Consider the following 25213-nt stretch of genomic DNA (forward strand, 5'->3'; position numbering starts at 1 on the left):
AGAAACTTCTCTATGACTTCAGCTCCAGACTTCTTCTGTTTGTTTGAGATTGTCATTACTGCCACAAGTGGTGGAAAAGTGTTTTACAACTGAATACGGGCCACAGCTGAGAAACAGTATTTTTTTGGGCGTCCCTTTTGATGGCGCTCGCAGCTATGGTTGAAAAACACTGCCCTAAGTGACAAATAGGAAACATTTTAGAGTGGTTGCCAAGTGACCAGTGGCAGTTCTAGCTTCAATGGCGCTCAGAGCGAGATTCTCCTTGGCCTGTAATATTCTCTTAACACCCACGTCAGGAGAAGACATTTGATTTTCATTTGTTTTTGTCAGAGTTACACATTTCAGAGAATAAAATCTGAAGCAAAATAGAAATATGGATGAAGGTTACCAATCTTAGTCTGTTAGAGGTGTCATGTAATGCACAGCCGCCACTTACAATTAAAATAACAAAAAATAATTTTGTCAGCTATGTATTAGTATTGTAGGTCTTGGTGGTGGTCTTGCTTTGGAAAGTATTGGTACCCCTTTCAAAGATCACATTTTTGAATCAGGTTGGATTTGATTTTGTGCGCGGCATGGATTTGCTGTGCACAGCAGACGCACGAGCAGTGGGCAATTGTACAGGCGCATACCTTAGAGCAGTGGTCCCCAACCACCGATTGGTACCGGGCCGCACAAGAAATAAAAACATTAAAAAAAAATATATTTTTTTTTTGTATTAAATCAACATAAAAAACACAATATATACTTTATATGTCAGTATAGATCAATACAGTCTGCAGGGATACCGTCCGTAAGCACACATGATTGTATTTCTTTATGGAAAAAAAAGAAACCCCCCCGGTCCGTGGGACAAGTTTTCAAGCGTTGTCCGCAGCTACAAAAAGGTTGGGGACCACTGCCTTTATAGGGCTGCGAATCTTTGGGTGTCCCACGATTCGATCCAATATCGATTCTTGGGGTCACGATTTGATTCTAAATCGATTTTTTTCAATTCAACGTGATTCTCGATTCAAAAACGATATTTTCCAGATTCAAAACGATTCTCTCTTCATTCAATACATATGATTTCAGCAGGATCTACCCCAGTCTGCTGACATGCAAGCAGAGTAGTAGATTTTTGTAAAAAGCTTTTATAACTGTAAAGGACAATGTTTTATCAACTGATTGCAATAATGTAAATTTGTTTTAACTATTAAATGAACCAAAAATATGACTTATTTTATCTCTGTGAAAATATTGGACACAGTGTGTTGTCAAGCTTATGAGATGTGATGCAAGTGTAAGCCACTGTGACACTATTGTTAATTTTTTTATTTTTTTTTATTCATGTCTAATGATAATGTCAATGAGGGATTTTTAATCACTGCTATATTGAAATTGTAACTAATATTGATACTGTTGTTGATAATATTCATTTTTGTTTCACTACTTTTGGTTTGTTCTGTGTCGTGTTTGTGTCTCCTCTCAATTGCTGTTCTGAGTGTTGCTAAGTCGTGTTTGGTTTTGGAATTGGATTGCATTGTTATGGTATTGCTGTGTATTGTTTTGTTGGATTGATTAATTTAAAAAAAATACATTAATTAATTAAATAAATAAAAAATGGAAAATAAAAAAAAGTTAATAAAAAAAAAACTATCGATTTTTTAAAAATGACAATCGATTCTGAATCGCACAACGTGAGAATCGGGATTCGAATTCGAATCGATTTTTTCCCACACCCCTACTATTATATATGTCTCCGTTATCCATAGGTTTATCTATAACCCATAAAGTAGGCAGGCACGGAGCTATTTCTCAGTGTGTGTTTATTCCAGCCGGCACGTTAATACACTGACACACAACATCCGGATTCCCATCATGCATTGTTTCAAAACTACGGCAAGTAGTAATGTCCAAAAACATAACAGAGACGAAGCAGAAGAACAAAGAAGAGACATGGCGACGACGAGGAAGAAGAAGAAGTACGCTTGCAAGTTCCAAAATGATTGGAAAAAATAATTTCAGTTCATCCAGGACAGCTCGAAGGGGAAGGGGTATGCTGCCTGCACATTTTGTAGATCAGACTTCTCCATTGAACACGGTGGCTGAACGGATATACTCATTCATGAACGGATTATTTATAATATTATGATATAAATAATCAGTTCATGAATGAGTATATCCGTTCGGCCAATTATATATATATATATATATATATATATATATATATATATATATATATATATATATATATAAAAGAAATTCTTGAAAATGTATGCACCCCCCGCTACCCCATCTCCCGAATTCGGAGGTCTCAAGGTTGGCAAGTATGCGTTGGCCTCGAGGTCAAAAAGGTTAAGAACCCCTGACTTAGGAGTTCAAGTGAAGCACAAAACTCTATAGGACACATTTGAACACTTCTAAAGTGTTTTTTCTGGATTGAATAACCATAAAACAATCAAAACTGCAATAGGACACTTAAAGAAACACCCATTACCAAGTATGTTTGTTCCAGTTATAAACTTCAACTGCAGACAAATATTTATTGAATGTTCTGACCTCTCCAGTTTTGTTCCGCCTGCCCAAACTTCCTTTAGTCGCATTGTGTGTTCATCATGACAGAAGCAATATCATTAAGTGCTGGTAGTCCCAGTAAAAAGCCTTATATAAACACTTTACTCTTCCATTGGGACCAAATGCGTTGACAGTGTCACCTATAAATGCTGTGGTTTAGTGGCAGGTAAATGGTACATTTCATCTCTTCAAACAAAGCACGCTGCACGAGGGAACGTTTGTTTGCCCAGGATGTCCACTCTGAGGGCAACAAGTGACCAAAATGGTGTTTTATTCCACATAAAGGTAGAGCTTTTCTATTTGTTAAGCTTTTAACAGGGTTTTGTTTTTTTAACCAGCGTTTACTGTGACCAAATGTTCTTCACTTACACAGTGTGCAAAATATATAACCTTCCGATTTAGTTGAAAAAAATATGGTTGATTTACTCTAACATAGAAACACATAATGTAAAGAAAATAACATTCAATAAAAGTAGTAAAGTAATTGTTATTATATTGAGTAAAAAAGAAAAGGTTCAAATGTAATGAATAAAGTATTTTGGTCAAACATAGATTTCAGATCTCGTACAGTAGCAAATGTGCTTGCAGTAGTGTACTTGCAGTTTATTGTAGTTGTAGCACAATACTTGCAGTAGTGTTCTTGCAGTTTATTGTAGTTGTAGTACAATACTTGCAGTAGTGTACTTGCAGTTTATTGTAGTTGTAGTACAATACTTGCAGTAGTGTACTTGCAGTTTATTGTAGTTGTAGTACAATACTTGCAGTAGTGTACTTGCAGTTTATTGTAGTTGTAGTACAATACTTGCAGTAGTGTACTTGCAGTTTATTGTAGTTGTAGTACAATACTTGCAGTAGTGTACTTGCAGTTTATTGTAGTTGTAGTACAAAACTTGCAGTAGTGTACTTGCAGTTTATTGTAGTTGTAGTACAATACTTGCAGTAGTGTACTTGCAGTTTATTATAGTTGTAGTACAATACTTTCAGTAGTGTACTTGCAGTTTATTGTAGTTGTAGTCCAATACTTGCAGTAGTGTACTTGCAGTTTATTGTAGTTGGAGTACAATACTTGCAGTAGTGTACTTGCAGTTTATTGTAGTTGTAGTACAATACTTGCAGTAATGTACTTGCAGTTTATTGTAGTTGTAGTACAATACTTGCAGTAGTGTACTTGCAGTTTATTGTAGTTGTAGTACAATACTTGCAGTAGTGTACTTGCAGTTTATTGTAGTTATAGTACAATACTTGCAGTAGTGTACTTGCAATTTATTGTAGTTGTAGTACAAAACTTGCAGTAGTGTACTTGCAGTTTATTGTAGTTGTAGCACAATACTTGCAGTAGTGTACTTGCAGTTTATCATAGTTGTAGTACAATACTTTCAGTAGTGTACTTGCAGTTTATTGTAGTTGTAGTCCAATACTTGCAGTAGTGTACTTGCAGTTTATTGTGGTTGGAGTACAATACTTGCAGTAGTGTACTTGCAGTTTATTGTAGTTGTAGTACAATACTTGCAGTAGTGTACTTGCAGTTTATTGTAGTTGTAGTACAATACTTGCAGTAGTGTACTTGCAGTTTATTGTAGTTGTAGTACAATACTTGCAGTAGTGTACTTGCAGTTTATTGTAGTTATAGTACAATACTTGCAGTAGTGTACTTGCAGTTTATTGTAGTTGTAGTACAATACTTGCAGTAGTGTACTTGCAGTTTATTGTAGTTATAGTACAATACTTGCAGTAGTGTACTTGCAGTTTATTGTAGTTGTAGCACAATACTTGCAGTAGTGTACTTGCAGTTTATTGTAGTTGTAGTACAATACTTGCAGTAGTGTACTTGCAGTTTATTGTAGTTGTAGTACAATACTTGCAGTAGTGTACTTGCAGTTTATTGTAGTTGTAGTACAATACTTGCAGTAGTGTACTTGCAGTTTAGTGTAGTAGTAGTCCAATACTTGCAGTAGTGTAATTGCAGTGAATTGTAGCAGTAGTACTTGTAGTGGTGTACTTGTAGTTTCTTGTGGTTCAGTTGATTGTAGTTGTAGTCAGTGTTGGGTTAGTTACTGAAAAACAGTAACTAGTTACAGTTACTAGTTACTTTATTTCAAAAGTAACTCAGTTACTAACTCAGTTACTTACACCAAAAAGTAATGCGTTACTGTGAAAAGTAACTATTTAGTTACTTCTTCTACTTTTTTTTTTTTAAAGCTCCCATTAATGCCCTTTTAGCCTTCATTTTAGTACTGTTATTGCACTGGAGAATAATACAATCTGTTGATCAACTTGACATACATTTGCATCACTGAACTCTGCTAAGCAATGTGCTCTACATACAACACACATAGACAAAGATATGTTTCAAAGGGCCAATTTATTTCAGGCCAGAACAAATTGACAAAACTATTTTAAATAGCTGCAACATAACATACATAAGTAACAAACAGCATAATAACACTAACACTAACACTAACACTAACCACGTTAAACCCAGATTCCGAACTAATAAAGGTCTTAACTCATTCTCTTTCTATGCCACTTCAATATGGAATGCACTCCCAACAGGTGTAAAAGAAAGGGCATCTCTATCCTCCTTCAAAACCGCACTAAAAGAACACATCCAGGCAACTACAACCCTAAACTAACACCCTCCCTTCCACATAATACCTCTTCGGATTGTAAATAATCAAATGTAGACACTTTTTCTTATACTTTCTGATCTCTCTCTCTGTGTCCACTACTTGCTGTACATATCCTACCAAGTCAGTCCTACACTGTTTCAATGTCCATTTCTCTGATGATGCAATTGTTGATGACTGAAGTGTTGATACCAACCAAACCTAACCCCCCCCCCCCCCTCCATATCCCACACCCCGTATTGTAAATAATGTAAATAATTCAATGTATATACTCTGATGATTATCTTGTGTGATGACTGTATTATGATGTTAGTATATATTTGATAGTATATATCTGTATCTGGACCCCGACTTAAACAAGTTAAAAAACTTATTTGGGTGTTACCATTTAGTGGTCAATTGTACGGAATATGTACTGTACTGTGCAATCTACTAATAAAAGTTTCAATCAATCAATCAATCAATCAACAACATAGCTGTAAAGCTGGCTTCACCTAAGGAAGGCACACGTGACATACACAGAGCCTAACCAGGCAGATTTGAATTGTTGTTTTGGGCAGTAGACGGGATCTTTGATCCAAGACACAACTTACATTTAACTAAAATGTTCTTTTCTTTGTGCTCGACAAAAGAAAAGAAGTGAGAATATCTCATACTTGCCAACCCTCCCGAATTTCACTGCCTCTCCCTGGGACAACCATTCTCCAAATTTCTGCCGATTTCCAGCCGGACTTAAGGCACGCCCCCTCCCGGTCTGTGCGGATCTGAGTGGGGACAGCCTGTCGTCACGTCCGCTTGGCCAACCAAAAAGTAACCACAGAACACTATACCGTATAGGCGTATAGTGTTCTGTGGTTGCTTTTTTGTTGGCCAACGGTTGTATTGCGCACCCCCTCCCCTCCCTTCCCCTCCCCTCCCCGTCCCACACTCAGACACACAGTCACACGCACACACAGAGAGCGCAGAAGAAGAATCAGAAGCACGTCTCTGCTTCGCTGGAATAAAACACACTCAGATCCTCAGTTTCTAGCCGATATTACATAAAAAATAACCTAAAATAACGCAGTAACGCATCATGTAGTAACGGTAACTGAGTTATTGAATATAAAAAAATAACGCGTTAGATTACTAGTTACCGCCGAAACTAACGGCGTTACAGTAACGCGTTAGTCCCAACACTGGTTGTAGTACTCATCAGTGTGCCTAACTATCAATGAAAGGCTGCAGATGGTTGATGCTTTTTCCCTTGTTGATCAATAAAGTTTGTCTAAGTTTCAGTCTAAGGCAAACACAATGCTGTGTGCTATTTATCGTCCTCTGTCCTTCCGCGATTTTAGCTCTTTGTAAAATGTCCGCGCCAACACCCTGTGCTCACTTCTGACCTTCATGGCAAAGGCTGAGAATCTTTATATACATGTGATTTCTTAGTTTTATATTTTTTAATAAATTTGCAAAAATTTACGATAAAGAAAATAAATAAGTTGTTTATCATTGTCTTTATGGGGTTATTGTGTGTAGAATCTGTGATGAGGTGGGGACTCTGCCCAGGGTGTACCGTGCCTACCGCCCGAATGCAGCTGAGATAGGCTCCGAAAGGGACAAGCGGTAGAAAATTGATGGATGGATGTGTGTAGAATGTTAAGGACAAAAATGAATGTATTCCATTTTGGAATAAGGCTGTGGCATAACAAAATGTGGAAAAAGTGAATCATTTTTGGATGCACTATATAGTGACGTACTTGTCGTTTCTTATAGTGGTAGTACTTGTAGTTGTACTACTTGTAGTTTATTGTAGCCATAGTATGTGTAGTAGTGTACTTGTAGTTTATTGTATTACTTGTTGTGAAATAATGGACGCTGCAACGCGACTTGCGTGAGCTTACATCATAGCCATCTTTTATTATTGTACTCTCACGCTTGTAACACTGCGCAACATTTGTGGGCATGCTATGGGAACACTGCAGGGACATAACAGACACTCACCACTTTATGCATGCTTTCAGCATTTTTACAGGTAAGTTACCAATCCGTTCTTGGTTCGCGGGGTCTTTCTGTGGGTTCCTCCCACCTCCAAAGACATGCACCTGGGGATAGGTTGATTGGCAACACTAAATTGGCCCTAGTGTGTGAATGTGAGTGTGAATGTTGTCGGTCTATCTGTTTTGGCCCTGTGATGAGATGGCGACTTGTCCAGGGTGTACCCCGCCTTCCGCCCGAGTGCAGCTGGGACAGGCTGCAGCACCCCCCGTAACCAAGAGAGGGACAAGCGGTAGAAAATTAATGGCTGGATGGAAGTTACCAATCCCAGAAAACCGTGTACACCATCTTTGTCTGTTAGAGCCTCCACTTTGGCTGGGTCTGGCTTTAAACCATCTGTCGTTATGAGGCGACCTACATGTGGCACTGGCGTCTGCCTAACATGGCACTTGTTGAAATTGACTTTGAGATTGTAGTTTGTTGCTCGTTCAACCACTTGACGCAAGATTGCATCATGTTCATGGTCAGTGGGGGGGTGCAATTACAATGTCGTCCATCACACTTACGGCTCCTGTTATGCCCTGAATTATTTCATCCATGATGTGCTGAAATATTTCTGGTTCACACTTTAGTCTAAAAGGCAGCCTCAGCCATCTGTACTGCCCGTTCGGCATGTTGAATGTTGTGAGAAATGATGATGGTTTATCCAGCTCGATTTGCAGAAAACCGGATTTGGCATCTAAAACTGTGAAGATTTTGGCAACAGGAATCATAGCGATGACTTCTTCCATGGTGCGCATAGACTTAGACTTAGACTTAGACAAACTTTAATGATCCACAAGGGAAATTGTTCAACACAGTAGCTCAGTTACAATGATGGAAAGTGTAAGGATGGAAAGGACAATGCAGGTATAAATTGATGTTGTGTCGTTCGCGAACGATTCGTTAGAAACGAACAAATCTTTTGAGTGAATGTACTGAACCGAATCACTTCATGAACTGATTCGTTCCTTTCTCCATTCAGTTGAGCTCCGCCGCGACCATGCCGGTATGAGTGGAACTGGCGCATTCTGTGACTCACTGAACCCTCGACGTCGGCGAACGACGCAGCCAGCTACTCATCATGGGGGCGGGGGGAGGGACTGAGCGAACGATTCGTTCACCGCGGATTAACGACATGAATCACTCAGTGAACGACAGAATCAGGACTCGCGAACCTACTGACACAGAGAACTGACTGTGTCGCGGAGGAGGACGTCACATTGAGGCTCTCGTTCAGTCACTGTGCGTGTCGTTCATTGGGTGCTGAGGGCTTGTGTCGTTCGCGAACTGACACACACCGAGATCTGCCGCTGGGGAAGCTGTTACTGACTGACTCATGATTCGCCAACCTGCACACAGAACTGCTGCTGCAGAAGTGATTCAGGTTCACGTACTGAACTGTGCTGACTGTGTCACTCACTGCCTGGTGTACTGCATGCACAGAGCTGTGTAGGAACTCGCGTTCACCCTATTTGCTGCTTCTCCCGCGAATGTCTGCACTGTACTGTACTACGCCCCCCCCCCCCCCTATTTTTTTATTTTTAGTTGGGGGGGTGGGATTCGGTGAACGGATTATTTGAACGAATCCATTTAAAGAACTAATTCTAGTGATTCAGTACAGTCAAAAGAACTGCCGATCCCATCACTAGTATAAATAGACTAATATAGCGATAAAAAAATCTAACATATATACGAATATATACATAATATGTGTACAGAATAATATATATACAGATATATTATATTATGTCTATAACATATATACAATATATACCAATGACCATGTACAATATTACAGTATATACAGTATATGTGACAGCAGCAGCATAAAATAGAGAGTAGATCCAGCAGGAAATAGAAAATAGACAATATAAACATTATAAACAAAGAGAAGTAGCTAACATGCAACGTTTCCTCTAAGGTGCGCGCCTGCGCAATTGCGCGCCTGCGCAATTGCGCACCGCTCACGCGTCCTCTGCGCACAGCAAATTAATGCCGCGCAGGAAATCAAAAACCCTATATGAACTTTAAACAAAATAAACACATTACAATTGGCCCTGTGATGAGGTGGCGACTTGTCCAGGGTGTACGCCGCCTTCCGCCCCGATTGTAGCTGAGATAGGCTCCAGCGCCCCCCGCGACCCCGAAGGGATTAAGCGGTACAAATGGATGGATAGACATTACAATTTATTCTGTATGATTTTGCAATGCACCTCTATGAGTGACAAGTGACAACAAGAGTGGCCCCAATGAATAAAACAATCTTTGTCAACACAATTCAATTATCGTCTGTCGAGACACTTTACGGACAGGAATTCCATCAATGACTTTATTGAGCAAAACTGTTTGTAACCACACCAAAAACATGAGTAAAAAAACCTTTTATCTATAAAAACTGGTAATTTTCTGCCACGTCATTTCAACAGAAGCCGCTCGCTCTCTCACCTGCACCAACACACGCACGCATGGCACTTAGCCAGTGCTGCGTTTATGGCCACACAAAAAGTCTGACAACCCCAACGCCACACAACGTGTAAATGCCAGGTTGTAACACTCTGACTCCACAATCAGATGTGTGCTTATTTTACTGCCATTTATTAAGAATATTAATCTAAGGATATTATTCATAAAATATTGTCATTTAGATTTCAGCTGGCTGTCGGTTGACAGGATGGACCGCACCCTTGGCATATGGATCTATTTCAATCATGTCTGGTGCCTGGGAGGGTTCCTGTAGTGTGGGTTGGTTCAGGGAAGTCACTCAGTCCAGCTGGAACACTGTGAGAAGCAGTGACATATTTGTCCACTCAAAAAAAAAAAGAAATCACAGACACCCTGACACACAAGGTCACTACTCCAGCAGCTGGCCGCCTTGCAGCACTGCAGAATACCCTGAAGCGCACCAAGCTGCCACGATAGATGCGGGGACTAGACCCAGCAGGCCCCAACCAAGACAGGCATCCGAAAGGGGTGGACGGCGGTACCACCACCATGCGTTGCAACAAACCCCAACATCGGCCACCCCCCACGCACCAGACCCAGCAGCCACGGGCGCCCACACCACAAGCAAACGGCAGCAGAAACAACGGCTGCATACCCCTGACAACCAGCCCAACTCGATCAAATCATAGTGACAGAAAAACCGTGACCGACAACCACACACCAATTTCTTGTAGTTGTAATACTTGTAGTCGTGGTGTACTTGTAGTTTTTTGTAGTTGTAGTACTTCTAGTACCGTACTTGTAGTAGTAGTGTACTTGTAGTTTCTTGTTGTAGTACGTGTAGTCGTGTACCTTATTTATTACTGAGATTACTGAGACAATAAAAAAAATGTACACATTACAAAAAATTATCTTGGCAAAACATTACAAGTTAATTGAATATTCCAAATTGATTCATTTTCAAAAACACCATGAAAAGCACAATGAACTTAGACTTTGTCTCAGTGTATTTACAAACCCATGAAACTTTAAGCACTAACTATTTAGCATTTTCATGTTGGCAGTTCAGTAAAGACATGTTTGGAAAAGCAATGGAGTTGTTACGATCCGCTGCCCGGATCATAGTTTGTTTATGTTTGTGTCACGTGTTTTCAGCACCTTGAGTTTAGTTTGTTCTCACACAACTGATGACGACGATTATGTACTGTTTCTTAGCTACTAGTTCTCACGCTAGGCTCTTTTGGTTTGCTAGCTCCCACGCTAGCCCTTTTGTTTATTCATCATATTATTTATATTTAAAATAAATCATTTTTCCTACCTGCAAGCTGTGTCCGAAGCCGTCTGCATCCTTGGGAGAACCACACCCGCATCACGATGCGACCACGTCGTTACAGTACGAAGCCAGCAGAAAACAATTCTCCCGCACTGACTAACGAGGAGTTGGACGAAGGTACGCTCATGGTGTTGCGAGCGATGGAAGCCGAGACGCTTCGCTATTCGACGGAGGAGAGGTCGAATCTCATGTGGGGACCTGGAGGCTCTCTTATCCCCATCGATTCCCTCTGGTCGGAAGACATCGCCGCTACACAGCAGTACCGTGCGCGCCGTCAAAGACGGAAGCCGGCCAGGAGGTCTTTCCCTCGCCGCCAAGACGCGCCGCTCCTGCAAACTCCTCCCCCGGACCGAAGCAAGCTACATGCAGCTCAAACTCCCCCTCCTCAGATGTTTGGCAACCCCATCGACCATTTCGCCAAAAAATTCTCCTATTGGGCTGTAAGTCACATGGACAGTTGCAACAGTGATGTCATTTCATTGGCGCCTCCCGAAGAGGTAACTCCGCCCACTTCTGATGACATCATTGAACAAGATTTTTTTTTTCCCTCTTCTAATTCTTTCTGTCAGCCAATACCTAATGATTTTCATTCTAAGATAAAACATTATCAGGACATTTTTGCTAAGTGTAAATCTAGTCAGTCACATTCTGATTTTCAAACTCCACCTCCAGTGACTTTGTTTCCGCCCCCAGTGACTATTGCTCCGCCCACTGCACATATTTTTTCCCCCTGTGCTCCCACCCAATCTCAAGTGAGGAGTAATAATAGTCAATTTGGACAATTTGAAGAAGAGTATACCCCCCTCCATACCTCCCCCCACCCACCCTTGAAGACAGTTCCAAACCGCAAAGAGCGCGTCTGGTATCCGCGTCTTGAGGGGGGGGATAGTACTGGGAACTGTGCTAGTGCGGTGGCACAACTTCGGCGTGCTAAGCCGCAACCTCCTGCACGGCCACCGCCACCAGTTTTTCGGCGTGCTAAGCCGCAACCTCCTGCACGGCCACCGCCACCAGTTTTTCGGCGTGCTAAGCCGCAACCCCCTGCACGGCCACCGCCACCAGTCTTTCGGCGTGCTAAACCGCAACCTCCTGCAAGGCCACCGCCACCAGTCTTCCGGCGTGCTAAACCGCAACCTCCTGCACGGCCACCGCCACCAGTCCTTCGTCCTGCTAAGCCACAACCGCCAGCTAGGCCACCTCCAGCTGCACCTCGGCTAGCACCTGTTCCTGCACCTCGGCTGACACACCAAGCTTCGTCTCCAGTACCCACACCAGCGCCGGCTCCAAGGCTGGTTCCCACACCAGCGCCGGCTCCAAGGCTGGTTCCCACACCAGCGCCGGCTCCAAGGCTGGTTCCCACACCAGCGCCGGCTCCAAGGCTGGTTCCCACACCAGCGCCGGCTCCAAGGCTGGTTCTCACACCAGCGCCGGCTCCAAGCTGGTTCTCACACCAGCGCCGACTCCAAGACCAACCCCTGTCCCGGCTCCAAGGCTGGTTCCCACACCAGCGCCGGCTCCAAGGCTGGTTCCCACACCAGCGCCGGCTCCACGGCTGGTACCCACACCAGCGCCGGCTCCACGGCTGGTACCCACACCAGCGCCGGCTCCACGACTGGTACCCACACCAGCGCCGGCTCCACGGCTGGTACCAGAACCTGCACCTGCTCCACGGCTGGTACCAGAACCTGCACCTGCCTCCACGGCGACGACGTCTCCTCCTGCCTCCACGGCGACGACGTCTCCTCCTGCCTCCACGGCGACGTCGGCTCCTCCTACCTCCACGGCGACGTCGGCTCCTCCTGCCTCCACGGCGACGTCGGCTCCTCCTGCCTCCACGGCGACGTCGGCTCCTCCTGCCTCCACGGCGACGTCGGCTCCTCCTGCCTCCACGGCGACGTCGGCTCCTCCTGCCTCCACGGCGACGTCGGCTCCTCCTGCCTCCACGGCGACGTCGGCTCCTCCTGCTTCCACGGCGACGTCGGCTCCTCCTGCTTCCACGGCGACGTCGGCTCCTCCTGCTTCCACGGCGACGTCGGCTCCTCCTGTTTCCACGGCGACGTCTGCTCTCTCCTCGTCTTCGTCTCAGCGACCTCGAGTGGTCTGGCTGCGCAAGCGGCGCTCTCGGAGGTTTGTTTATGGACGCCAGTGGCGCAAACAGCAGCGACACCCGAGACGTAGTCGTAGAACTCTCCGGCTGCTGAACTTCTGGCGCCACTCACGCCCACCTTCTCGGCAGCCACGAATGTGGCCTTTCCGTGGTCGCCCGCCTCGCCTGCGGCAGCGGCGTTCCACTCGCCGCCGCCACCTGACTCTTCCCCGGTGGATTCGGGGACACGTGGCCTGGCGACCCACCACCAAATCCTCCCTCCACCCTCCCTTGACTCTCGAACTATTTCTTGTTTTTTGGGTTCTAGTTTTATTTAGTGTCAAGGGACATCTGGAATCTGTCCTTTAAGGGGGGGGTACTGTTACGATCCGCTGCCCGGATCATAGTTTGTTTATGTTTGTGTCACGTGTTTTCAGCACCTTGAGTTTAGTTTGTTCTCACACAACTGATGACGACGATTATGTACTGTTTCTTAGCTACTAGTTCTCACGCTAGGCTCTTTTGGTTTGCTAGCTCCCACGCTAGCCCTTTTGTTTATTCATCATATTATTTATATTTAAAATAAATCATTTTTCCTACCTGCAAGCTGTGTCCGAAGCCGTCTGCATCCTTGGGAGAACCACACCCGCATCACGATGCGACCACGTCGTTACAGGAGTGTTTCCTCAAACCGCCGCATTGGTGACATCCACAACTGCCACAACACATTCATTTATCATCATGCAAATATTACAATTATAATATAATCAAAATCATTGTCAAAATGACACCATAATAGTCAAATGTAAGGTGAAATAACTACAAACTTAACCAATATGAATGTGGTAGATTTACACATAAAATAAAATAGAACAAACAACAAATGAAAAAACACACATTTTTACAGTGGATATCAAAGTGCACATCAACAATTTGCGAACACTGCATGGAATTCTAACTACAAAGATGATGGTCATTTTGACTTACGTCTTTGCATCTTACCATTTTGTTAAAGTCAGCTGACACGTCATCTTTAAACAGTGTCACGTGTGACGTGGGTTACACTTCAATTGCTATTGCGACATCCAGTGGACACATTTAGAACAGCAGTTTCTTTCATTAAAAAATTGCAGCTCATATTTATACTGAGAAATCTCATTTTGCGGGCTGCCGGCCGTACGTTTGACACCTCTGGTCTACTCTCTATAGTAAACATGTCCCGTGAACATTTGGGTGCAAAATAAACCATATTGACACAATCCAAGACTCATACTAAATAATAATAATATAAACATAAATGATACAAATATTGTAGTTTATCAGTTATTTTTTGTTGCTTTGGTAAGAATAATGAAATATGTTTAATTTCAATGACTCCAAAGAAACAAAACTCACTTCCTCCAAAGTTGGTTGAACTTGACAAACTTTGCTCTGCTGCTTGCCTATTTATTGTCCTGACTATGAAACCTCAGGTAATATTTAACAGCAACGTGTGACAGACGCACAACAACCTTTCCGCACACCTTTCTGCCGCTGCATGGATCCTGTTGTCATTTCTTTCCAAAACATATCCTGACTGTTCTTTAAGTCATGGTTAGTTCATGAGAGAACACACTTTTTCAGCTTGATGTTTTTCTACGAGTGTTCACTGAGTTTACGTCCACTCAGGTCTCCATTGCCACGGTGGTCCTTGGTGTCTCTGGACTGGCCATCGTCGTTGTTCTCATCACGGTGCCCACTGTCATTTATTTGAAGGGTAAGTCTTATTTTTGTTTGATTACATTCTTCCTGATAGTTACTTTTTTTTAAGGCTGTGTGATAAAAGTTGAGATTTTAGTGCTGTCCCTTCCTGTCATTATCAGTTATTGGCAACCTTTAACATCATGCTGCCCTGCCCCTCCCCTTCTTTATGGGTATTATCATGATGTCAAAATTACATGGGAAATTGACCTCATATATGCGTGATGTTACCATGAACTTTAAACGTTCCATCCAGTGCACTTTTTTTATTCACCAAAATTATATCAATGAACAAAAAATATGAGAAAAATTATTTGTCCAAAAAATAAATAGTTGTGAAAAAAGTCACGCCTGAAAAGCCAACACACTGTACAGTAGTTCTTATTGTAAAACCATGATAATGGTTAAGTAGAATATGAACATGCTGAATATTGAATATCTTGTTCATACAATTTAACATGTCCAATAAGGGGTAGCAAGAGTTTATTTAAATCCTACCCGTTTAAATGTGCTATATAAATAAAGTGGATTGGATTGATTGGATTTCTCCATGTACCAGCAACAAGTGATACTTTGAAGCAGGTTAGATATACTTGTATATACATCCATCCATCCATCCACTTTCTACCGCTTGTCCCTCTCGGAGTCGTGAGCAGTGGCTGGAGCCAAACCCAGCTGCAGTCATACATATATATAAATATATATGTATATATATATATATATATATATATATATATATATATATATATATATATATATATATATATATATATATATATATATATGTCTTAATAAGGTTATCCAAAAAATAGTGCTCGATACCGTAGTAGAGCGCAATATATGTATGTGTGGGGAAAAAAAATCACAAGACTATTTCATCTCGAGATGAAATAGTCTTGTGATTTTTTCCCCCCACACATACATATATATATATATATATATATATATATATATATATATATATATACAATACAAGCCAAAAGTTTGGACACACCTTCTCATTTAATGAGTTTTCTTTATTTTCATGACTGATTGTCACTGAAAGCATCAAAACTATGAATGACCACATCTGGAGTTATGTACTTAACAAAAAAAGGTGAAAACATGTTTCGTATTCTAGTTTCTTCAAAATAGCCACCATTTGCTATGATTACTGTTTTTCACACTCTTTGCATTCTCTTGATGAGCTTCAAGAGGTAGTTACCTGAAAGGGTTTTCACTTTACAGGGGTCATAGTTTTGATGCCTTCAGTGACTATCTACAATGTAAATAGTCATGAAAATGTAAAAAAACACATTGAAATGAGAAGGTGTGTTCAAACTTTTGGCCTGTACTGAATATATATATATATATATATATATATATATATATATATATATATACATATATATATATATATATATATATATATATATATATATCCATCCATCCATCCATCCATCCATTTCCTGCCGCTTATTCCCTTTGGGGTCGCGGGGGGCGCTGGAGCCAATCTCAGCTACAATCGGGCGGAAGGCGGGGTACACCCTGGACAAGTCGCCACCTCATCACAGGGCCAACACAGATAGACAGACAACATTCACACTCACATCCACACACTAGGGCCAATTTAGTGTTGCCAATCAACCTATCCCCAGGTGCATGTCTTTGGAATATATATACAGGTAAAAGCCAGTAAATTAGAATATTTTGAATAACTTGATTTATTTCAGTAATTGCATTCAAAAGGTGTAACTTGTACATTATATTTATTCATTGCACACAGACTGATGCATTCAAATGTTTATTTCATTTAATTTTGATGATTTGAAGTGGCAACAAATGAAAATCCAAAATTCCGTGTGTCACAAAATTAGAATATTACTTAAGGCTAATACAAAAAAGGGATTTTTAGAAATGTTGGCCAACTGAAAAGTATGAAAATGAAAAATATGAGCATGTACAATACTCAATACTTGGTTGGAGCTCCTTTTGCCTCAATTACTGCGTTAATGTGGCGTGGCATGGAGTCGATGAGTTTCTGGCACTGCTCAGGTGTTATGAGAGCCCAGGTTGCTCTGATAGTGGCCTTCAACTCTTCTGCGTTTTTGGGTCTGGCATTCTGCATCTTCCTTTTCACAATACCCCACAGATTTTCTATGGGGCTAAGGTCAGCGGAGTTGGCGGGCCAATTTAGAACAGAAATACCATGGTCCGTAAACCAGGCACGGGTAGATTTTGCGCTGTGTGCAGGCGCCAAGTCCTGTTGGAACTTGAAATCTCCATCTCCATAGAGCAGGTCAGCAGCAGGAAGCATGAAGTGCTCTAAAACTTGCTGGTAGACGGCTGCGTTGACCCTGGATCTCAGGAAACAGAGTGGACCGACACCAGCAGATGACATGGCACCCCAAACCATCACTGATGTTGGAAACTTTACACTAGACTTCAGGCAACGTGGATCCTGTGCCTCTCCTGTCTTCCTCCAGACTCTGGGACCTCGATTCCCAAAGGAAATGCAAAATTTGCATGGTTGGGTGATGGTTTGGGGTGCCATGTCATCTGCTGGTGTCGGTCCACTCTGTTTCCTGAGATCCAGGGTCAACGCAGCCGTCTACCAGCAAGTTTTAGAGCACTTCATGCTTCCTGCTGCTGACCTGCTCTATGGAGATGGAGATTTCAAGTTCCAACAGGACTTGGCGCCTGCACACAGCGCAAAATCTACCCGTGCCTGGTTTACGGACCATGGTATTTCTGTTCTAAATTGGCCCGCCAACTCCCCTGACCTTAGCCCCATAGAAAATCTGTGGGGTATTGTGAAAAGGAAGATGCAGAATGCCAGACCCAAAAACGCAGAAGAGTTGAAGGCCACTATCAGAGCAACCTGGGCTCTCATAACACCTGAGCAGTGCCAGAAACTCATCGACTCCATGCCACGCCACATTAACGCAGTAATTGAGGCAAAAGGAGCTCCAACCAAGTATTGAGTATTGTACATGCTCATATTTTTCATTTTCATACTTTTCAGTTGGCCAACATTTCTAAAAATCCCTTTTTTGTATTAGCCTTAAGTAATATTCTAATTTTGTGACACACGGAATTTTGGATTTTCATTTGTTGCCACTTCAAATCATCAAAATTAAATGAAATAAACATTTGAATGCATCAGTCTGTGTGCAATGAATAAATATAATGTACAAGTTACACCTTTTGAATGCAATTACTGAAATAAATCAAGTTTTTCAAAATATTCTAATTTACTGGCTTTTACCTGTGTATATATACATATATATATATATATATATATATATATATATATATATATATATATATATATATATATATATATATATATATATATATATAAAACATGCTTAAACACTTAACGCAATAAAACGTAAAAATTATTGGTCTAAGGCAGGGGTCGGGAACCTTTTTGGCTGAGAGAGCCATGAAAGCCAAATATTTTAAAATGTATTTCCGTGAGAGCCATATAATATTTTTTTTAACACTGAATACAACTAAATAAGTGCATTTTTAAGTAAGACCAACATTTTTAGAGTATAATAAGTATCTCATTCTTTTTAATAACATTGTTTTTCTGAAGCTAACCAATAATAAATAAAATACTTCTTACCATTAATGCGACTTCTTAAACAGGTGCGGTAGAAAACGGATGGATGGATTAAAATGCATGAGAATGTTTTATATTTTGAACGTTATTTTTAACACTGTGATTACCAGCGGAATTATTCAGTACTTATCCTGTTAAGTAATGTCAGCTAAGATTTATCTGAGAGCCAGATGCAGTCATCAAAAGAGCCACATCTGGCTCGAGAGCCATAGGTTCCCTACCCCTGGTCTAAGGTATGCTTATAATGACAAAAAAGTATATTGATTAGAGATTATCAGGATTAATTTTGAGTTAACAATGAACAAACCACAATTAATTGTGACATTTTAATCGTTTGGCAGCCCTTATATACACACACACACACACACAAAAATATATATTAAGTTATAATTGCGTCAAGTGCTTAAGCAAGTTTAAGCGTCATTTGCCACAAAAGGCATTAGTCATATTGCGTTATTGTAAAGTGTGGTATAATATGAAGAATTGTAATGTAAATTCATTCCAAGGAATATGTGTATGCAGTATAAATGAAAGATCAGGGTGTATTTATCACTGTACTTTGATTTGAAGGTTGCAACTCCGCCTGTGTGTAGATGAACAGAAAGTGATGTGTTTTAGGTAAATGTGTTCTGGGACATCAATAAAGATGTTTTCAAACCATGGAAAGGAAGAAAGTCAGTGTGAAGGGCAGTGCTGAGAATAGGAAGTAGATGATATTTATTGAATTTTAAAAAAGAAAGCAAGCGTATCTCCAACTTAGCAAAGCAATTCAAGCGTATCACTGCTCGTCTGGACTATACTGAAGCAGAATGAGTCTAACGCCAGCCACGATTGTTAAAATAATACCGAAACGGCGGATATTTATCCATGATAATATTAAAAAGCTGCTGATGGTGTGTTTGACAGAGAAGTAGCTGGAAGGAGATATCATGGAAGTTAGAAGTACATTATAGTGTATTTTTTTATACAACATTTTTTGTCTCAAAGTTTGTTTAAAGTCTTGTTGTTACATGTTAAAATTGGGCTGTTTTGGAGGTGTCAATCCTGGATTAAATTGATTTAAATGTATTTCCATGGGAGACATTGATTTGATAGACATGAGTTTTAAGTTAAGGGCTTGGTTACAGAACATAAATTGAGGTGTTTATTGTATTTGAATTTCAAATATATTGACACACAGACATATGGAATATTCTCTCTCCATCGTCTGTGATTGCAACACAAATCTCCTCCTTTCTCACTGTAAAAGGCATTCTGCCGACGCTTCCGGTCACATCTTCAGTGATGTTGTTGCAATCATTGGCTGTTTCCTCCAGGGCTCTCACAGCTTTTTGTGCGTAACTGTGTCACTTTGCACGTACCTTCCAAATGTGCGAAGACAGTTCCAAACTTGATCAATCACTTTGCAAGTGCTAAATGATAATATTTGCATCGCCTCCTCCAAGTATTGTGGGCATTCTCATGATCTGCATGTATTCTATATATTCTTTTGAGTTTTTTGACGTTTCCCTGTGTTTAGTATCTTACTTCCTGTCTTGCGCTCTTAGTTTGGTTGCACTTCCTGTTTTGTGTGTGTTTCCCTGCAACAACTTTACTCCTGCCCTTTGACCGCTGCACTACACACCTGTTCTCTGTCAACAATCAAGACTATTTAAGTTGTGCGGCTGTTATGTTTCGGTTTTGGAACATTGATTGACATGTCATGTATGTTTATACATTGTGGGTGCTTCTCCTGCCTTGCATTTTCACCAGTAAGTTTTTGCTGTGATCCAGCATTCCGTTTTTGTTGTTTTGTCGCCTGTTTAGTTTAGTTTAGTTTTGCGTAGCCTATCCTATGCTTCAGTGTCTTTTGATTGTGTCACTACATTAAATACCTTTTTACCTGCACACTGCCACCTCAGCTTTCTGCGTCTTTGAACAGCTATACTACAAACAACACATGTCGACATACACAGACCCATTTTTTATACAATTGACCAATGAAGCGCTCATGTTTTACGTTGACAAGAACGCTTGACTAAGTATGTCGATGTCATCTTTTTAGAAAATAGAACAGACCAGAATATGATGAGTTGGTCCACCTTGATGGGTATCCAAACAATAACGGGTTATACTGTAGGACGTAAAATGAGTAAAATACCATAAAAGATGTGGATTGTTCTGTTGGTAGATGAACGAAACTCAAACGCTTGAGCTGATATTTTAACACAGATGTGCCAAGCATTCTTCCACTGTGCTTTCCTGGTATTCAGCATCTACTTTTCTCATGTTTCAGAGGAGCAGGATGGAACCGAAGACAGGGCATCCTTTACATTGATGGATGTCTTCAACAGTTCCCTCAAACCCAGGACTTACAGCATGAGGTGGATCTCAGGTGAGGCCATGAAGGTCTACACAACTTTTACGCTTAGTCTTATTTTATCACTTTGGTATTGCAGAAGCTTTTCTGGCTTTCCATCCGTTAGCTAGACTGTAGTACAAATAACATAATTTTCTTCGTAGACGACGAGTATCTACAGAAGCGACAAGGCTCCGTCTATCTCTATAATGTGGCCACAGGAGAGTCCTCCATGTTCATCAGCAGAGACCAATTTGTAAGTCGTCCACGTTGTGTTGATGTAGTGATGAATCGGCACCAGGACCATTCAACCCAATGTGTGCCTTTTGCACCCCCGGGAAATAAAATGTATAAATGCAGGATAGAATTAACTGTAAAATACATTCTTATTAAAGGGGTCATATTATGATTTTTTTTCATTTTTAAAACACTTCATTATGGTCTACATAACATGTAATGATGGTTCTCGGGTGAACTTTTTGCACAGATTTTGTTTTACAGATCATATTCTTGCTAAATTTTAAAGCAGCTCGTTTTGAAAGGCGGAGTTGTCAGATGCAAATGAACCCCTTTTCACCACGCCTCCTCACACATGAGTCAGCATTTGTACCCGCCGGGCAGAAATGTTTTGTAGTTTATTTTTAGCTTTCTTGCTTTTATTGTGCACTTTGGACATCTATTACCAGCACCAGCCATCTGTTTTGAGGGACTTTCACTACAACGCAACATCCCAGAACGAGACCAATGGGCTCACCATGTTTTATTGTCTTGCCGATAAGGAGACTATGCGGGCGGATGAGCGAAATTAAGTCTGGTCCGGTCTTAACTATACACTAAGGTTAAACTTCTACAGAGTCTGTCTCTCCCCAATGCTATATCCTGAACATATCCATCTGTATATTTACAATATAATGCTTTTCTGTTCTATATCATTTTAATACTTTCACTGCTGCTGCTTTGAACACTTGTAAAGAATGGAGGCTCAAGCTGGCTGCAGTAAGCCACGCTACGAGCGACATCGCAAACGTAATAACGGATTATGATACTAACGTGTCCATTGCCAAACACAGAAGGCACTAATTCCATTAAAAGTCATCTTTGGGAAAATTATTTATTTTGCCCCAGCACGTGAACTATTGTCTTACATTAGAAGGTTAAGTTAGCTACACAACAACTTAAGCTAACAATGCTAACGTATCATTTACACATTTCTAACCTAATGTTATTACTTACAGTTTCATTGTCTCCTCCTTTGCCATAAATAGTAGGCACTGAGCATGCCAGTAAAAGTAGTTTTTTCGGAAAGTTTGTGGGAAGCAGGACTCTTCTTAGCAAGCACTCAAAGCTTCCGAGTTGAAGGCGCAATGCCATGAATCACAAAAGTTAGGCACTTTTCACTTCAGATGAGGCTGAAAGTTTGTGTCGTAACTTGTGCTGGTGAAAATAAGCAATGACAGCATTTTTGTTTTTCGTGTCGTACCTTGGTCGTACCTCGTTAGAACTACAAATGCTGGAACGATAAATAAAATGGCGGATTCACACAAAGACCTTTACCATGTATAGAGATAACCGCATACTTCACTGGCCAGAAAAACGTCACAGGACTGACAAATTCCAAACAGACCATTTGGAGGAAGTAGGGAGTAAGGCAAGATAGTTTTGTAAATATCTCTGCAATCCACGGTTTGATTTCAAATTTTCAGGACTTATGCATATACCAAATACATATAAACAGGTACTGTACCAATAGGTTAGAAATGTTAGATTTGCACAATAGGGCCCCTTTAAGTAAAGTATCCTGCACATTTATCTGATTACATATTTGATTAATACAATTAAGATACATTTTAACTACCTTGAACACCAGAGAAAATGCACTTGCTACCTGTCCTTGCTTCCTAAAATTAGACTCTACCATAAAATATAATCATGTACATCTTTTGTAAATGTTATACATATGTTACACCTTAAGTACATCTTTTTTTCTTTTTTTTTTAAAATAAGTTAACATTCCTATATTGGTGGGTTTTCAATCAGTCCCGCTACCCCCTCTGAAAAATCTGTAATATTCCACAAATCACATGGTCCATGTGAAGAACAAAAGTAAGTTCACTCGTTTGTTTTCTGTATATTCGATTACTTTGACTGTAGATTAGAATTGCAGCGTAGTGCTGTTAATTAAAATATATTTTTAAATGTGTTTATTTTTATTATGTATCACTGAAATTAGTTTAGTTTAAACATGCTAATAATGTAAATGTAACAAAAATGTAAACATTCCCTTAAATTTACGTTCCGTCTTGTTACTCAAATAAGTCATCTTCAGCTTAGGAAACTTGCACAAAAATTAAAAACTATTTGATATCAGATTTAGAGTTGAAAACATTTTATTTTGAGAGTTACAACAATCAAATGACACGTATTCAGTGGAACGGCTCACAATCAATCCCTGAATGTTTCACACTGCAAAAAAGCAAGAGTATAATGAAGATAAAATCAGATTTTATTAAAGATAAAATATTAAATCTTAAATATTTATTTTGAGAGAAATATTTTTTTGTTACCCAGCTCCTTCTGATAGACCAATTTGTTAAAACACATGGAGGAGGGTGGGATTAAACATGATTGGCATCTTCTTACTCCTTTGTATTGTTCAAGTCTAAATACTGTGTGATGTTGCTTAAAAGTAACTTTAAGTATGTCCCAAACAATTTCTATAAGCACTCATTAATATAATTTTTAAATCGGTTCAAATTGCTTTGATATGACAAAATGAATTCCCTTTATTCAAACAGAATGAAAAAGGCGCTTCTGACTACCAGCTTTCCGCTAACCGCAGATATGTGGCATTTATGAGCAACCGCACCAAGGTAAGACAGTTTATTATTGTACATTAATTTAATATAAATGATTTAGCAAATGCATCAGAATGACTGAAGTGTTTCTGTTCTGCTAGCTTTGGAGGCATTCATTTACGGCTTCATATTCAATCTACGATCGGACTTTGGAGTAAGTATGCAGGATTTGTATTTTTTATACATGATTTGATACTATCATAATTTATCTCAGCAAATTCTTGGAAGATTCTGACCTTGCTCAAGAAGTCCAGTATTTGGCATGGGCTCCTGAAGGCAACAAACTGGTGAGTGTGATCAAGGGCTTTTGCACTGTCAGCTTCAACGTGATCAATGAGTCAAACCTTGATCCGCCTTTCCCAAACACTTGACAACTCCCAACTAGAGATGGATTATGGAGTGTTCACATGGATTTTCTCTTTTGGATTCCTAGGCTTTTGTTAGGGAAAATAATGTGTACATAAAGACCAGCCCAGATTCACGGGTCCAGCAAGTTACATTTAATGGCAAGGAGAACCACATTTTAAATGGAATTCCAGATTGGGTGTATGAAGGTAAGCAAATAAAGAAATGGCAAATCTTTTCGCTCCACCATTTGTCCTTATAGGGTCCTAAGTGAGCTGGAGCCTTTCCCAGCTGATTTTGCGTGAGAGGTGGGGTACATTCACCCTGGACCAGTTATCAGTCAATCACAGGACACAAACTAAAACAAGCGTTCACAATCACAGTCACACCTATGGACTATACCAAAGGTCAAACCTATTTGTTGGCCCTTTTCACTGAGCATTTACATACCCAAGAGAACAAAATTCCTTTTCTCGATCAGTGACTACAGAGCAAATAAAAATATTCATAAAATAGTATACATCATATAAAATATAAACAACACAGTAAACTAATGCATAGCAATACAATCGGATAAAAACAATCCAATTTTCAGTGCATTCAATCGCTTAACTAGACAGCTGTTTGGGTGAGTGTGGGTGTGTATGTGGCGATGGGGGACACTCCATTAATTAGTCGTACAGCCTGGAGAAAGAAAGAAGTTGAAGCGTCCTGCTAGATTTGCAGCCAATCCGGCAGTATCTGGTCCCTGGTGGCAACATAGAAAATGTGGTGGGAGGAGTGGAATGAGCCTATGATGATGGAGGTGGCGCTACTGATGCAACGATATTGGGATAACTCCATCAGACATCGAAGTGGGACACCGTCCCAGGTGGTGAAGCTATAGGTCAGGATGCATTCAACTGTGTCTCTAGAGAAGGTGGTGTGGTGTGTGGTCAGGAGACCTGTTTTCCTGAGTCTCGGGGAGAGTGGAGCCGATGCTGTGCTTTTTTGAGTACCACCGAAGTATCAGTGATTGAAGTGAGGTCATAACAATGTGAACCCCCAGGTACTTCACACTGCTTACCCTCTTAATGGCAGTTCTGTTGATAAATAGTGGTACATGATCCTGTTTGCCAAGCCTTCCTGAAATCGATAACAAACTCAATCTTTGTCCACATTGAGGATGAGGTCATTAGAAATGCACCCGAACAAAGCTGTTTCCCCCTCTTCCCTGTATGCAGACTCGCTGCTGTCCTTTTTTAGGCCCACCACCGTTGTCT

At 40.7% G+C, this 25213-nt stretch overlaps 1 protein-coding gene across 3 annotated transcripts in view; it reads left to right on the plus strand.

Annotated features, from left to right (window-relative positions):
* The first annotated feature begins 14601 nt into the window (after positions 1 to 14601).
* LOC133617958 (dipeptidyl peptidase 4-like) overlaps positions 14602 to 25213 on the plus strand; it is a 42472-nt gene continuing 31860 nt past the window's right edge. Inside the window, exons 1-8 of one of the 3 annotated variants that reach the window (XM_061978399.2) lie at positions 14602 to 14656; positions 14732 to 14819; positions 20689 to 20787; positions 20916 to 21007; positions 23547 to 23621; positions 23708 to 23760; positions 23821 to 23893; positions 24040 to 24160. In XM_061978399.2, coding sequence (XP_061834383.1) covers positions 14654 to 14656; positions 14732 to 14819; positions 20689 to 20787; positions 20916 to 21007; positions 23547 to 23621; positions 23708 to 23760; positions 23821 to 23893; positions 24040 to 24160 — 604 coding nt within the window. In that variant the 5' untranslated portion in view covers positions 14602 to 14653. Of the gene's footprint in view, positions 14657 to 14731; positions 14820 to 20080; positions 20165 to 20688; positions 20788 to 20915; positions 21008 to 23546; positions 23622 to 23707; positions 23761 to 23820; positions 23894 to 24039; positions 24161 to 25213 lie in introns of those variants that run through there. The other 2 variants (XM_061978380.2, XM_061978390.2) reach the window with 2 other exon arrangements.

Source organism: Nerophis lumbriciformis, linkage group LG01, assembly GCF_033978685.3.
Source record: "Nerophis lumbriciformis linkage group LG01, RoL_Nlum_v2.1, whole genome shotgun sequence".
In the NCBI taxonomy this organism is placed as follows: Eukaryota; Metazoa; Chordata; class Actinopteri; order Syngnathiformes; family Syngnathidae; genus Nerophis; species Nerophis lumbriciformis.